The sequence below is a fragment of the Empidonax traillii genome, unplaced genomic scaffold, assembly GCF_003031625.1.
Source record: "Empidonax traillii isolate 1590-97213 ecotype Southwest subspecies unplaced genomic scaffold, ASM303162v1 scaffold926:size687835, whole genome shotgun sequence".
Classification (NCBI taxonomy): Eukaryota; Metazoa; Chordata; class Aves; order Passeriformes; family Tyrannidae; genus Empidonax; species Empidonax traillii.
The window spans coordinates 269,862-284,253 of NW_020956119.1; the positions used below are offsets into that span (position 1 = coordinate 269,862).

General features: G+C 36.8%; 1 protein-coding gene across 4 annotated transcripts in view; it reads right to left on the reverse strand.

Moving 5' to 3' along the window:
- PAN3 (poly(A) specific ribonuclease subunit PAN3) overlaps positions 1-14,392 on the reverse strand; it is an 83,767-nt gene that overhangs the window by 61,621 nt on the left and 7,754 nt on the right. For all 4 annotated transcript variants that reach the window (XR_003573408.1, XM_027903040.1, XM_027903042.1 and 1 more), the window contains exon 2: positions 8,519-8,640. Coding sequence is in view for 3 of the 4 variants with exons in the window: in XM_027903040.1 (XP_027758841.1) it covers positions 8,519-8,640 (122 nt within the window). In the remaining variant the exon portion in view is untranslated. The remainder of the gene's footprint in view (positions 1-8,518; positions 8,641-14,392) is intronic.

A 14,392-nucleotide genomic window follows, 5' to 3' on the forward strand; every position in this document is an offset into this window, starting at 1 on the left:
CTAGCAATTCCAACACTGACCTAGCAATAAATTGGACTAAGTGAGGTAGTGCTGCTCTAAGAGCTACTGCTGCTTTGACAGTGAAGTTTAAAAGTGTCTTCTTACTCTTGCTTATTATTTTCTTTGACCAGCTTTCCAACAGGAAGCACAAGTGTGAGAAGAAAAGGAAGGCAAGGTCAGGAAGTGTTCTTCATCACTAAGAGAGACAACCAGTAATTTGTTAAAATACTCCCTGGCAAGCTTTTGGCCCACATCAAGTCGGAACCTCCCAGCCAACTTCCAGGCACTATTCAGCAATGAAAAGGTTTGAGAACCCTTCACAAATAGACAGTCTGCACTCAGACTCTGCTTTCGTGGGTAAGCATACACCAGCACAAACAGGCCATTTTGTGCCAACTGGCCCCAAGCATCAAGGAAAGTTTCCCGGCAAGTTCAGTTTAGTAGTCTAGACACAGACTGACTCAAAACTGGTCACCAGAGTTGTTCTCTTTGCTTACTTTTTTCCATGGTCAGTCTCAATATTGGTGGCGAAGGGCAAGAACTGCATTACTTCAATGCCATTTCATCTAATTGTTGACCAAAAAGATCAGTATTCTGGAGTCATTTTGGCAAGAGCAGAGGAGAATAAACAGAAGCTGGAGTGCTATCCAATATGGCAGGACTGTAAACCTACTGCAATTCAAGTGTCTCAACATTTGCAGTTTTCATAGCACCACTAACTTCATCAGAAGCTGCAACTTTTAACACTCATATCTAAAAAAACCCAAATAGATTGTGCAGAGTAGCTTTTACTAGGAATGTTTACATATGTAAATAGTATGTAACCCTTCAGCTTCTTTAAGACTTCAAGCAAGGTGATTATTATATGCTCTTTGCTTATTTTGATGTCACCTGTCTCAAGCTCCTAAATATACTGAGCTTCTTTCTTACACAATGTAAATCTCACTAAAAACTTAAGTGATAAACACTTACTTCTTTAAACAAAAGGCATGCCTCTAGCGAAACAAAGTTTACTTATTTTTATAAAACATGCTAACACTCAGAGATTCACACTAAATTAACAATTTTGGCAAAAGTCCAAATTCAGGGAAGCTCATCCTACTGTTCACTGTCATCAAAATAAAAATACATCAAAATCATTTCTGGATTACAGTAGCTCAACTAATCCTATGCCATATTCCCTTCCTAAGCAAGAAGTTAAATAGTTTTTCACAAATATTTGAAAAGCATGCCTATTATGCATCTTCTTTTTGTTATTTGATACATTCACACTGATCCTCATAGAACAAAGGGTTTTAGGAAGAAACTTCCTAAAGGGAACCTTTCAGATTTGCACAAAATTTGTCCACGTGTAGATAAAGAGTATTAATGTCTATTTATAATACCAGATTTATTAATAATTTTAATGCAAAAGGTAATGGTCTGTCAAAACAGGAATAAATCCAATATTGGGAACTGGTATCAAAAGGTGTTCAAGGACATGGCTTAAACTAGGAACCAAGCACTTCTATGTCATCAATATACTACATCCTTGAGTAAAGGAGTTAAACATTCAACCAACAGACTTCTAACGTGAATAGTGATGTGACTGTGATGACGAAAACCAGCATTGACATGATGATCACTGAAAACATACAGTGTATGCAAGAGCCTGCAAGAACACGTTGTTCTGGATTCTGAAAGCACAGTGTAAACAAAGTATAGGAACATCAACCAGGCTTTTACAAAGTCAAGTCTCGTTCAAGGTGCAAATGTTTTCTACATGAATCAGGACTCAGAAAAATCAAAGCGTGTCTCACCAATCTCGGGCAGTTCTTGCCTTAACAACTGTTTGTAACCTGTACCTGGAATGAGGTTAAAAACCTTCACCATATTCATGAGTTTTTTGTTTTGCTCACTTTTATTACACATGCACAAGCTTCTTACCTTAACATTTTTCACAGAAGACCTGCAAGGATACTGTAAAGGACTTTTAAACTCTTTTAATATTTTCACTGCACCCAAAAGCACTTAGCCATAATGTGTCTGATTTCTTAACAAGTGAGGCTGAAGAAGTCTTGAAAGAAAAATAAAAATTAAAAGAACACGCAAGTACTATTTGTTACTTTTGTTTTCCAGAATGCAGCTTAGATTTTAAATAACACTTCTCAATCTCTTCTAATAGCATTGAACTATTTTTCATACAAACTCCATTTCAAGAAGAATACAATCACAAGCACCTCAGGCCCAAAGGATGAAAGCTCCACAAAGGTAAGAGCAACCATGAACAGTGGAAGAAAATTAATATTAAGCCTGCCAGGGAAGGCAAGCACACCCATGTAAAAGCTTCAGACTTTAAGATATCAAGACTTTCATCATATGGAAGTTAATATAGAAAGACAACTTTGTCATAACCAACTACCACACCAATGTGACTAAGTTCCAAAAAACTCCTTTTCTTTGCCTGCCTATTGCTATGATTTACTGAGGTTCTTTAAACACTAGTCAAATTTCAACTAGGACGGCTGGAGTACATCCTGTCCCTCTCCCTTACATGGAATTAGGAACTTTTTTCTATTTTAGCTTTTCTTCACATGAGAGATGCTCCAGTATCTGAATCATCTTTGTGGCCTTTCACTGGACTTTCTTCAGTATATTTGGGTCTCTCATGTACTGAGAAGCCCAGCACTTCAGGTGTGACTTCATCGCTGACAAACAGAAGGGAAGGATCACCTCTCAGACTATTAGCAGTGTCTCACCTCATGCAGTCCAGGACACCACTCACCTTCTTTTTAATAATTCCTTGGTGCAGTAGTATACGAGAAAGAAGTGTTACAAGACACATGCCCACCTTCTAAAGGTATACACCACCTTGCCTCCACCTTTCAATACTCAGTAGCGAAACCCAAAATTATAGTTCCACTTAAGACAAGTTGCTTTATTTTTGTCTCCCTCCACTAAAGTGTATATTACAAAATTCTCATCAAGATAATGAATAAAACTTTGATGCAATTATATTTAATTTTACATGGTTTATAAGACTTATTTTAAGTGAGTGTTTTTGCTTTTTTCTCCACCACTTCTTTTCCCCAAAATCTGTAAGAGATAATATTTGTTTCTTTTTTCTTCATATTCCCTGCATTAATTCCGAGAAAATAAACATTTTCCTCATGGTCATTCTTGTGCTAAGCCTGCCATCTCAAAATCTTCTGTTGTATGTCACAATCTATTCTCTTCATCTTAATACTGTTCTACTGGAACTTTATTTCAGAATATTTTCTTATAACTTTTAGAATAATGTTAATTGGACTATAAAGGAAGCTATCGTGTAAAAGAGTGAGACTGTCATAACCAAACAAATCATTGTTTAGTTGTCAGATTCTGTGACCTACAAAGGGTGAACCTTTTTGCTTTGCTTTCTAAACAATCCGTAACTTGTCTTCAACAGTTAGCATATTTGGCACCATCTACAGCATGTCCCACTCAACTGTTTGAACCAAAGCAACTGGATTTCTTCAGAAGGCATTATGAAACAACTGCATAATTTTATATTTTAAATAGCATGTGTGTAGTTCCACTCAGTCCTCAACAGTAAAAAAACTGAAGACATTTACAAGCTTCTGTGCTATAAGGAGAGTTTTATTACTTGACTCCTGGCAGATGCAGCAATGACAACAAAGGTCTTTGTGTTTATTCAGCTGCAAGGCTTTGAAGTGAGTATGGTCTCTACTTCTCAGGCTATTCAAGAACGCTTAGTACATCAACATTAGCAAGGCGAAAGCAAGCAACACCAATTCTTCTCCACTGCTTAGCCTTGTCAACTTTAATACTGAAGTCTGTTACCCCCTTTTTTACTTTGATTAGGGTGATTACTTGAAAACTTGTGATTTTTTCTTTTCTGCATAACCTGTAGTCCAGTGGAAGCCATGTAGTTATAAATCCATCCCATCAAAATAAAGAAAACCAAATTTCTGTGAAGCAACACAGGAAGGCACCGTCTACTGTTTTATGCTCTTACAACCAAATTGCTCAATTCTAATACATTAAAAATTTTGGCATCAAAATACTTCTCTGCCTCATCCTGCCATAATACCCTTTTAATAGCCCAACATAACACTACTAAAGCTCCTTTCTGCATCACCTGCATCTCTGATCAAGCCACAAGTTAGTCAAAGGTAGCACTAATGCCAGAAGAACAGACACCACCCAGCCAAGTGGCACAAGCAGAGTGACTGAGCAAACAGCCAAACATTAGAAGCATCCCAGCCAGCCAGCTCTTGCCTCTTCACTGCCGTGAATGCCAAAAGTAGTGAGCTGCTTCTTGAACCACACCTCTGACTGTCTCTTGGCAGCTGCTGCTATGCAAAAAAAAAAAAAAAAAAAAAAAAAAAAAAAAAAAAAAAAAAAAAAAAAAAAAAAAAAAAAAAAAAAAAAAAAAAAAAAAAAAAAAAAGAACAGCTTCAAGGACAGCATGCAGCCTATGGGCCATGTGTTGTACAGGCCTGTTCTGTCATTAGAGAAGGGGAAAACACAAAATATGTGCTTTGATAATCTGGAAGACAATACTGTTAATACAGTATATGAAAGCATATGCAGATTCAGGGAAGAAAAGGTATGTGAAAGAACACTATTATGGAAAATCACAAACCAATGAGCACAGAAGATTATTAAACAAGAGGAAACTAAGTTAGTAACAACAGAAGAGGACAATGGGGGGCAATGGAAGGTTGGCTAACAGCAAAGGCCTTTGTAGCAGAAGTAGAAGGATGAGGCCAAGAGATATTTTTCAGAAAGGAAGAATTAGACCATAGCCACTTCAAAAATTTTGCCTCTTCCTAATTGTACCCAGGATTTTTGCTGTATTTTCCCCACTGCAAAGCAAGCATTGCCATTAATAGCATTTTCACCACTACTTTAGGCCCAGCGGTATGTTCTAGGTCTCAAAAAATATTCTTCAACAAATATGAATGAAATCTCAAATATCCATTCTACAAAAATGTTGACTATATTTCATCTATGTTATCCATGATCAAAGCAGCACATCCACTGCCAATTCATCATGATATAAACCACTTTTACTTTTCTTCCTTCTTCTCCTTACTTAACACTATGAGCCTTAAGATCAGGTACTGCATACAAAAATGGGATAACTGCAGAATTTGGATATAGCTTTGCTTGATGCGGTTTGACTCCATTACCTATGTATTATGACAACCCCAATACATACAATCATACACTCTTTTCAACAAACCTTTATTCTACATGCTGCACATGACAAATACATCCAGGAGATTAAACAGGAATAGTCAAGACAACTCATCATTTGAATACCTGATGATTATGTTGAAAGGTGAAAAAAACAAGGAATGCAGAAAGATTATCCCATGGTAACAGGAAACAAGGATTACCCAGAAGAGACTGACTTTATTACTATCTTTGCTAGACTGAGGCCAGTTAAGCAACTTGAACCAGGCTTCTCCTGGTGGTCATTAATTCCATTCCCTACCTTCTAGCTGTAAAGATTAGTTTCAAAAACTCTGGGGTCTCTATTTTATCAGCACTGTTGGGGCACTACTTCTTTAACTGCCATCCTTTTTCTTCCCATGCATCTATAAAATGCAAACTACTTTCTTCTTTGATAAGGAAAGTGTCCCATAAAATTTAACGGAATAATTGAAACCTGCTCAGGGAAGTGCACTGCCAACTAACAGTTGTCACAAGAAGGACGTGAACATCACACAGGAATAAGGCATAGAACTCTAAGATGAACACTTAAATCAAATATAAAATAGATACTCATTGCACATGGATGCACCACACATCTTCAGTACTGAATAAGTTACAATAATATTCCTGATAAGTTCCTAATAATCCTTATTCCCAATAAGTTCCTAAAAATATTCCCACTGAAAAAAATCATACATTATGAGAAACATATCTCAATATATAAGCTCAAGGCTGCACTGGCAACCTAAACGTACCATTTCTTAACATCTAACTGCATCCTTCTAGTGTTTTTCTATCAGAGTGTTTATTCCCATGTTTGTGCAATTTCCCAATTTTAAAAAGCAAGTTGAGAAAGTTGCCTCCTATTGCATCACTGAAGCATCTATTTGTGAACTACACAGAGCCACCAAAGATAACAAGGTAACTCAGATGGAACTGATGCTTCCATCTGCAAAAGCAAAACTAAGAATTAATGAGATATTTTGCAGAAGATGTTTCACTGATGGCAGAACACTAAATTTTCAGTATCTTTAGTTTGATTCAAGGACCTGGAGAGAAATAGGGACATGGATTTTTTTTTTCTCTCCACCCTAATTTAACCCACCTTTGCATTATAACGACTTTTCCTTGTTCAGTTTCTGTGTATTTCACATGTACAATTCCAGTCCCCATCCTGCAAGTGTCCCACCAATGCCTCCCCTCTGCTTCAGTCCCTTTGCTCAGCCTTTGCTAGTTCTTTATTCATTTCAGCTGAGTTTGTCTAAGCCCACAACATAAACCTCTTTTCCCTTACAGACCCCTCTGCTCCAATTAACACAGATGCAGATGTCTTTTATTAAATATAGATCCATTTCCATACTGCTTCAGTCTGAAGTGGAAGCTAAGAGGCAAATGAAGCAAATCAGCATTCCTGCTCGGAGTTCAGGCAAGGCTTAGACCAGGCCAGAGCTATAACTGCAAAAATGTACTCAAGCTGGAACATGCCAATGCAGATTACATCTTTGGGAAATTAGCTAACATCTAGGAAGTCTCCAGTGGGCCTATATAAACCAGTTTTGCAAAGGTTTCATCAAGTGACAAAATCTGGGCAGATTTTCAGAGAGAGTGAGCAAATCCTTTTCTTGGAGAGGATTTGGACACAACAACCAATCTATCAGATTTAAAGTCTCTGTTCCAAATCATAAAGAATTAGTATTATTTAAAATGAGATCCACTAAGATTTCTCCCTTGCCTTGTTCTCCAAAGGGCTGAATGACATGGAAACTCTCATTCCAAGTGACTAAACTTAGTTGGTATGGATTTAACTTAGAAGCTGACACAGAATCAAAACAGACAGCATTACCAGCTTTACCTATGCAAACAAGACCTTAAATTATATGATTCAAAGGAAAAAAAAATATACAGGAATGCTTTTTAAACTGTAGCTTAATGCCTCTAAGCCCTTTCTCAACACTAATGAAACCCTTCTTGAGAAGTAATTTTCTTTCCTCGAATAGGCAAGAGGCATATCGATTCCTTCTCAAACAACAATGTTGTTTTTCTTGAATGTAATCTCACAGGCATTAGTATTTAAAAATCCTATGAGCATTCATGTTAGATGCATGCCATATTGTCTTTCTAGAAGAAAAAGTTAAAATTAAAAATTTGCGTTTAGAAAGACAGTGTTTCTGTAGCATACACTTTAAGGATACTAAACATAACGACTGTGCTAAAAACATAAAATTTTATCACCTCAGTAATACAAAAAATTTTTAACTGCCAGATTCAATAGTACACGTTGGGATCAGAGGTTGAAATTTTTCTTTTTAAATCATGCATCACTGTCAGTAAAACATTTCCATACTTTGGCAATTCTGTTGAATACGAAATAAAAAAGCCTTCTTGAATAAGTAAGCCTTCTTGAAAACATGCAGTAAAAAAAAAAAAAAACCAAAGAAAAGAAAAAAGGGAACACATCTAATTAATTCCCACCTTTTGCTGAGTTATTTTTCAATCCACAATACAGCCACAACTGAGATCAAAGTAAGCTCATAAGGAGAGTTTCCTCGATATAAAAAAAGAGAGCTGTTGTCAGGACTCAGTGTGAACTGTTTGCCTTGTGCTCTCTTTCATTTACCAGAAGCTGGTTTGTTAAATACAGAACAGATCATCTTCTTTTCACAGACACATCGTGCTTCTTTAAAAAAGCATAACACTTTGAGAGAGCTGTTATAGTACTTCATGTGTTAATTGCACAGATACTCATTTAGGTTTTAAATATGGCAGCTTTTTGTTGTAAATTTTGCATAATACTACCTACACAACAAATTCTACTTCATGGGAGTTCCTATGCCAACATTTACACTATATACAGAACACTATAAATACAGAGATACATCTCAGAAGATTTAAACGTGAATTTAATTACACCACCTGAGTGAGTTCACAAATTCTGAAATTTTTGCCTAGTAATTTCAGGTTTGACAGTTGACATTTTGCTTTGGTGATTTTTCATCTTAGAAATGTTTCAAAACCTAATTTTTATATATTTAGTAAAAGCCTATCAAAAGCTATGAGCCTAAAAAGAAATCTAGGAACACAGAGTTAATGTATGCGGCAAAGCGCGACTCAACAGCTCAGGTAAGTGCTCATAAAGACTATTGTTAAAGCAATGATACTGTTTCATTTCCATTTGCAAGATTAAAGTGAGCATATACTCTGTATAAGATGACATTGCAGAAGGCTCCATTGGTCCTGCCTCTTGAACAGTTTTCCCTTTTTGGTGTAACACCAGCCAGAACTAATGAAACACTATACAAATCACTGCTATTACCTGCATCATGGGATACTTCGTTTCAGCAGGACTTCCAAATCCATTAACGCCAATGAAGCTGGTGCTAAAGTAGGAATCTGTTAGATTAGCATCAGCTAACCCACCGCCATCCATTCCAGGAACTAGAAGGAAAAGAAACAGAAAAACGTTTCAGAAAAAATTTAGTTTACCATAGGCTTTTTGCTGATATATCTTACACATTTTTTTGGTGGAGAGTAGAAGAGGAAAAAGATGGGTACTATCATCTTCTCAGCAAAACAACTAGAAACATTAGTGCACAGCATGAGAAAGGAAGTTTATGAAAGAGAGCATTTGTAGCATGAAGTTATAGCACAAATGCAGAAAGAGATAAGGAGTTTGAACTTTACAAACAAGGATAGCAAGGGAAGTAATGATATAAAAGAGAAAACAAATGAACTAAAAGAAATGCAGAAGGAAAGCTTATTTTATGAAAACCTATATTCTTGCACATCCTTCTTGGAAATATATTTGTCCAGTAGAGTTTGCAACTGGATGTACTGGTTCTTTTAAAGGGTAACATATAGAAAATATACATTTAAAAATATCTTACACCCTTTCATAGAAACCACAAACATTTCAAATGCTTCCTTAAAAGCATATGACAATGTTCATTATCTCATACTTCATAAAGTGGCAACATTCTCATAAAATGTAGCCAAAAAAATCTTTTAGACTGAAGGCCAGTGTGAAGGATTTAAGAAGAAATTCATCCCATCTAGAAACAAGAGCATGACACACAAGTAAAGGACTTTAAGAAAAAATAAAATAATACTATAAAACTACAAAGAACAACAAGCAGCAGTCATAATTAACACAACACCCAAGTTTACTTTGACAGGAGAAAAAAAAAAAAAAGGGCAGCATTTACAATGATATACAAGCTGCAGTGCAAATCAGCCTTCCGTAAAAACACCCACGTGGAATTGTAAAGACACTTATCATCACAATGGCCAGGCCACTGCAAGCCAACAGGCATGAGTAATGGGTAGCTCCAAGGTAGGAAGGCACACATCCAACATAGAACATCCTGTACCAAACTATCCAACTTGAACTTCTGGAAGGATGTGTAGCCAAAAGGTGACACCCGGAAACAACTTTCTGATCCTAACCCTCAAAGGAAATAAAACACAACTTTGTGGCACAGTTAAAGGAATGCATATTATAAACCTTCAACTTCAATCAGAACAGGAATTTTCCCTCCAAAAGAGCCTACATGACCCGGTGAGCCATTTCCATGCAGTAGGCAGAGGAAACAGCAAAAGAAGTACATTCCTACATAATCACAGGAAGGGCTGGAAGAGAGAATGACTAGTAGCACACACATCACAGATGGAAACACTGCCCAGCTGTGCTCCTTGGGAGTGGAGCTGTATGAACCAGTCAGCTGGGGTAACACCAACAGCACCTCAAATGAAGAGCTGTATGTGAGAGATCAATTAAAGTGAAATAAATATCTCAGTGGCAAAACATGTCAGTTTTGCAAGGGCAAAAGATTCTTAAAAGTACTGCTGCCTAATCTAGAATATTATTTTTGTACTCATTAGGTTTGAAGGAAACATCTAAGAAACTTTAAAGATGCTAATTACTAACAATTTGTAACTTCTTTCTTAAAAAGTTTTAAAAGTTAGCTAAGATAATAGGAAAATAAAACTCCCTCCTCTATCCATGCCCTAGATCCTCCTTCACAATTTTAAATAAGTAGTCACATAGAAGCTTCAGAAGTCTTCTTGCTACAGCCCTAAAAAAAGACAAAACTTTTTGGATTTGTCTTTTAAACTTCTCCCTTTAATTTCATTTGGGAAATTCACATTCAGAAGTTTAAGAAAAGTATTTTATGGTTCAACTACTGTACCAGGGAAAACATAAATGTCTGCAGTAATGACAAAAACTGTCTCATCCTACCCACTACAGTCATTTCCTAACTTACACTGTGAAGATTAGTTATCTTAACACAATCATTTTCTGGCATCATGAAAATATGAGGACTCATTCATAGAAGAAAACAAAAAGATAGCAAATTCATGTTTAATTGTAAGTAGTTTCAGTCTAGTTTGCCCATAAATTTTTCAGGGTTTTCACTGTGATTTTTAATTATTGTAAAAAATCATTTCCAATACAGCTTTCTCTGCCTGCATTTCAGCCATTATCAAAAAATCTTGCAGTTTTTATGCTATATCTAGACTGTAAAAGATGCTACAACTTGACTGACTAAGTACTTCCAGGAACAACTGTCATTTCAAGGCACACTACATAATTTCAACAGTCTGTTATTTCATCTCATACTTTTGCCAGAAACTCCAGATTCTATCCAATTTTTAACCCACTGGCAAGCTACTCCCTCAGATTACACCATCAACTTTACCAATCCTTCAGGCTCTGCTGAAGAACTAAGAAAGACTACTCTTTCTGCTCCTTCTACTGTCAAACATGAGAATCCATGGACCTTCATTTCTCCACTGGACACAAAGTTATGGCACAAAATCTTTCAAACTGGAAACAGGCAAATGAGAACTTAGAAGTTTTGTCACACTGAGCAGTAAGGCACGTGAAGAGCCCTCTCAGTGCGAAGAAATCCCAGAGCTGACCTCCAGTAACTCCAGACCGCTGGTACAGCTCAGTCACCCCTTATCCAAACAAAGCACTGGAATCAGTGCCGGCAACCTTGCTAGGGGACAAACACAGCACCAGGTGCTCTGCTCTCATTCTGCCTGATGTATTCTCCATGCCAGGTAGCTCAAGCTGCAAGGAGGAGCAAGCTTCGGGCAGCAACCGCAGAGCTGAGCAAGGTTGAAGATGCTGCTGGGAATGACAAAGTGGATCTTTGACACTGTTGCTTTTCTACTGCTGGTATTAGTTATGCAAGCCTTTTCCAACCCACTTAAAGCTGCTCAAAGCTAAAATTTAGGCTTTCTATTGGCACACTGATATCTAACTGGGCATTCGAGAGAGCAGAAGCTACTCCAGAACATTTTCTTTATTTAGCTGCAGGATGGCCATCTTTGTACTTAAGTGCAATGGTACGGCCATTCCAACCAGGCTCCTTGTGCCATTACTGCAAACTGCTGTACTCCAGTGCTGATCCACCTTCACACTACTCAATTCAACTGGTATCACAGCAATTTCAAGATGTCTTTGAACTATGAGGATTTTCATTGTCCTCTTCCAAGTAGTCTAGTTGAGGGACCAAGAGACCACGAGAAAGCATATTCCACAGGAACAATAAAAAAACCCATCAAGACAACAATCAAAACAACATCAAAAGTACACTCACTGGAGCAAAGAACAGTTTTCTTGGCAGTAACTCACATTTAGAAGAGAATGCTGTAGAAGTGGCAAGCATACCTATTTGCCTTCAAAGGAAAACTCAACACTAGCTTACTTAAACTGACTTCCCTATAATAATAAGCAAGAAAATTAAGACTACAGAAAAGATGAAAAAAAATTAATTCTTGCAATTTCCTATAGAACAAAACAAAGAGCATTCACTACATCCTCCATTTGCATTCAAAGGTGCATTCAGCTTTTACACTGTTCAAAGCCCAGCAAATACCTAAACAGCCAAGGCATTTTTACTGTATTTGGCACCTGGTCTTCTCTACGAGAAGTAGAAGGCTTTATCCTCCTTCTGTCAAACATTTGACAAATCAGAAATTCTCACTTGCTTCTGGAAAGCCACAGTAGTTCAGAGCATGAATAAAAGAAAAATTACTTATCACAAGCAATCCATAAAAGGTCTACAGAAGTGGGCACACTTTACCACATGAACAGTGTGGTATTAAAAAAATGGAAGACTAAGCTGGAAGAAGAAGATCTTAGTCCTTATAAAGTTTTTATTCTCATGTGTTTACTAATTCACATCAGTCCCTGCATTCGATTTACGTATCCAAATCTTTCCCACATAACAATTGCAAGCAACTTCCAAATATTTCACACACTGTGCTATTAGAATAAAGAAACCTTTTCTCTTTTAAAGCATTGATTATGACCTTAGGTAAGTTTAGACAATCCTGAATTGGTGTTTTTTTGTTTTTTTGGGGTTTTTTTAAGGAATAAGTCTTCCTGTTGTGTAACAGTACTATCCATGCATTGAAGCTGTATATATCTTCAACAGGCTCTCATTGAAGAGAAGCAACAACTTCCTTATAAAAGTAGAAAGGTTGACTAGGCAAGTCAGAGAAAAGATGGATGTATGAGGGAAAACCTAAAAATCCAGTGGGGAGAGAAAACCTCATGTTATGTAAGCACATGTGAAAACAAGAAAAAAAATTTCTAAATTCTATCAATATAAAAGATAGAAGTTACATTATGGCAATTCTGAAAAGAAATTAAATAGAACATCTTGAGAAATTCAGAAGAGGTTTTCTACTCTTTATACACATATTATCTAATAAATTTCTTGCTTGGTGAGTAACACTGCAGCTTAATGTGACAACTGCAATTAAAAATAAATATCTTCTTATATAATTCCTCTCCTGCAGAATTTTAGCGGAGAGTAGGCTTCCCACCAGATGTAGCCATCAAAGAGGAAAAAAAAAAAAGCATAGTTACTTTTGCCTTCCTTACAAAGACGTTTTTCAGAAACAAAGTATCTCATCACAGATTAAGTGCTTGAGTAGTACTGTGATGAATTCAACATACGCACTTCAACAAAACCACTGGGTTTTGGTTAGTTTTAGTCTAATGCTCGTCTTGTCTAATACCAGCGCTGTCTGAATACTAATACTATCTGAAAAGACTGCATTTCTGATATTTTCACTCTATCATTTCAATAACCAGTAAACAAATACTGCACTATCCTAGACTGCTTCTTTCATGAACCTACTATCAGTACTGATCATCTCAGACATTGTTCTTAATATAAAAAAGGAACCTTTCCAGTGATGTGATATATTGCCCCCAAAATCAATGGGCTAAAGAAAGACCGCAACAGATTTAGCTGACACTTTTCAAAAAAAAACCAATTATCACTGCTTTTAAAAACCCTGCACAATTATTTTTATGTTGGGTAAAAAGTTTACACATAATGTTGATTTAAACCCTCAACACTGCAACAGTGCACTTTTCACAGCTTAGTAAACTGAATCATAGGTTCACTGTATACATGTGCATCCAGGGGACAAGGTCTTAGCTAGATACGAAGCAGTAAAAACTACAGTGTCATATCTCCACTGGAATTTTACAGAGATAGCTATCCTAATATTGAAACAAAAACAATAAAACTTGTATACCAAGCCTACCTATGGCAAGTCATTCAAGATTTGTGTCCTTTTAGTCTCCTAGAAGAACCAAAGTGCCAGAGAAGCTTATGCTTGTCTTCCTTTGCTTTGTACTGACACGTACATTTACTTGCACCAGGAAATAATCATGCACTGGTGGTGCTAACCTCACTTGTACACCTTTAACAGTTCACAAGCTCTACACACGAGTACACATACTCAGTGTTACTTTCTTTACAGCGCCACTACTGTTAGAATTTTTAGGGAAATGGGATTCCCTAAAGTTTTTATGCCTCTCTCATTTAATGCAATGTTTTTGAAACACAGATGAGGAATCACTGAAATACAGGCAGCAAACAAAGGAAGTGAACGACACTCTCAGGCACGAGAGACAAAAGCAAAAGCACACACCTGGGTTCAGATGCTGCAACAGAGAGTGCAGTTGGAGGGCAGACAGCACAAACAAACCAAAGGTTTGGCCAAAAGGCAGGCAGGAAGCAGAACAGTTTGGATGAAATGCTGCCTTATTTGCAAACACTCCTACTTGGCAATGAGATATTCACAGGCAAGCAAAGGAAAATAGATATCTTTACCATAATATTAAATGACTGGACTGTCTGCTTTTTTATTTATTTAT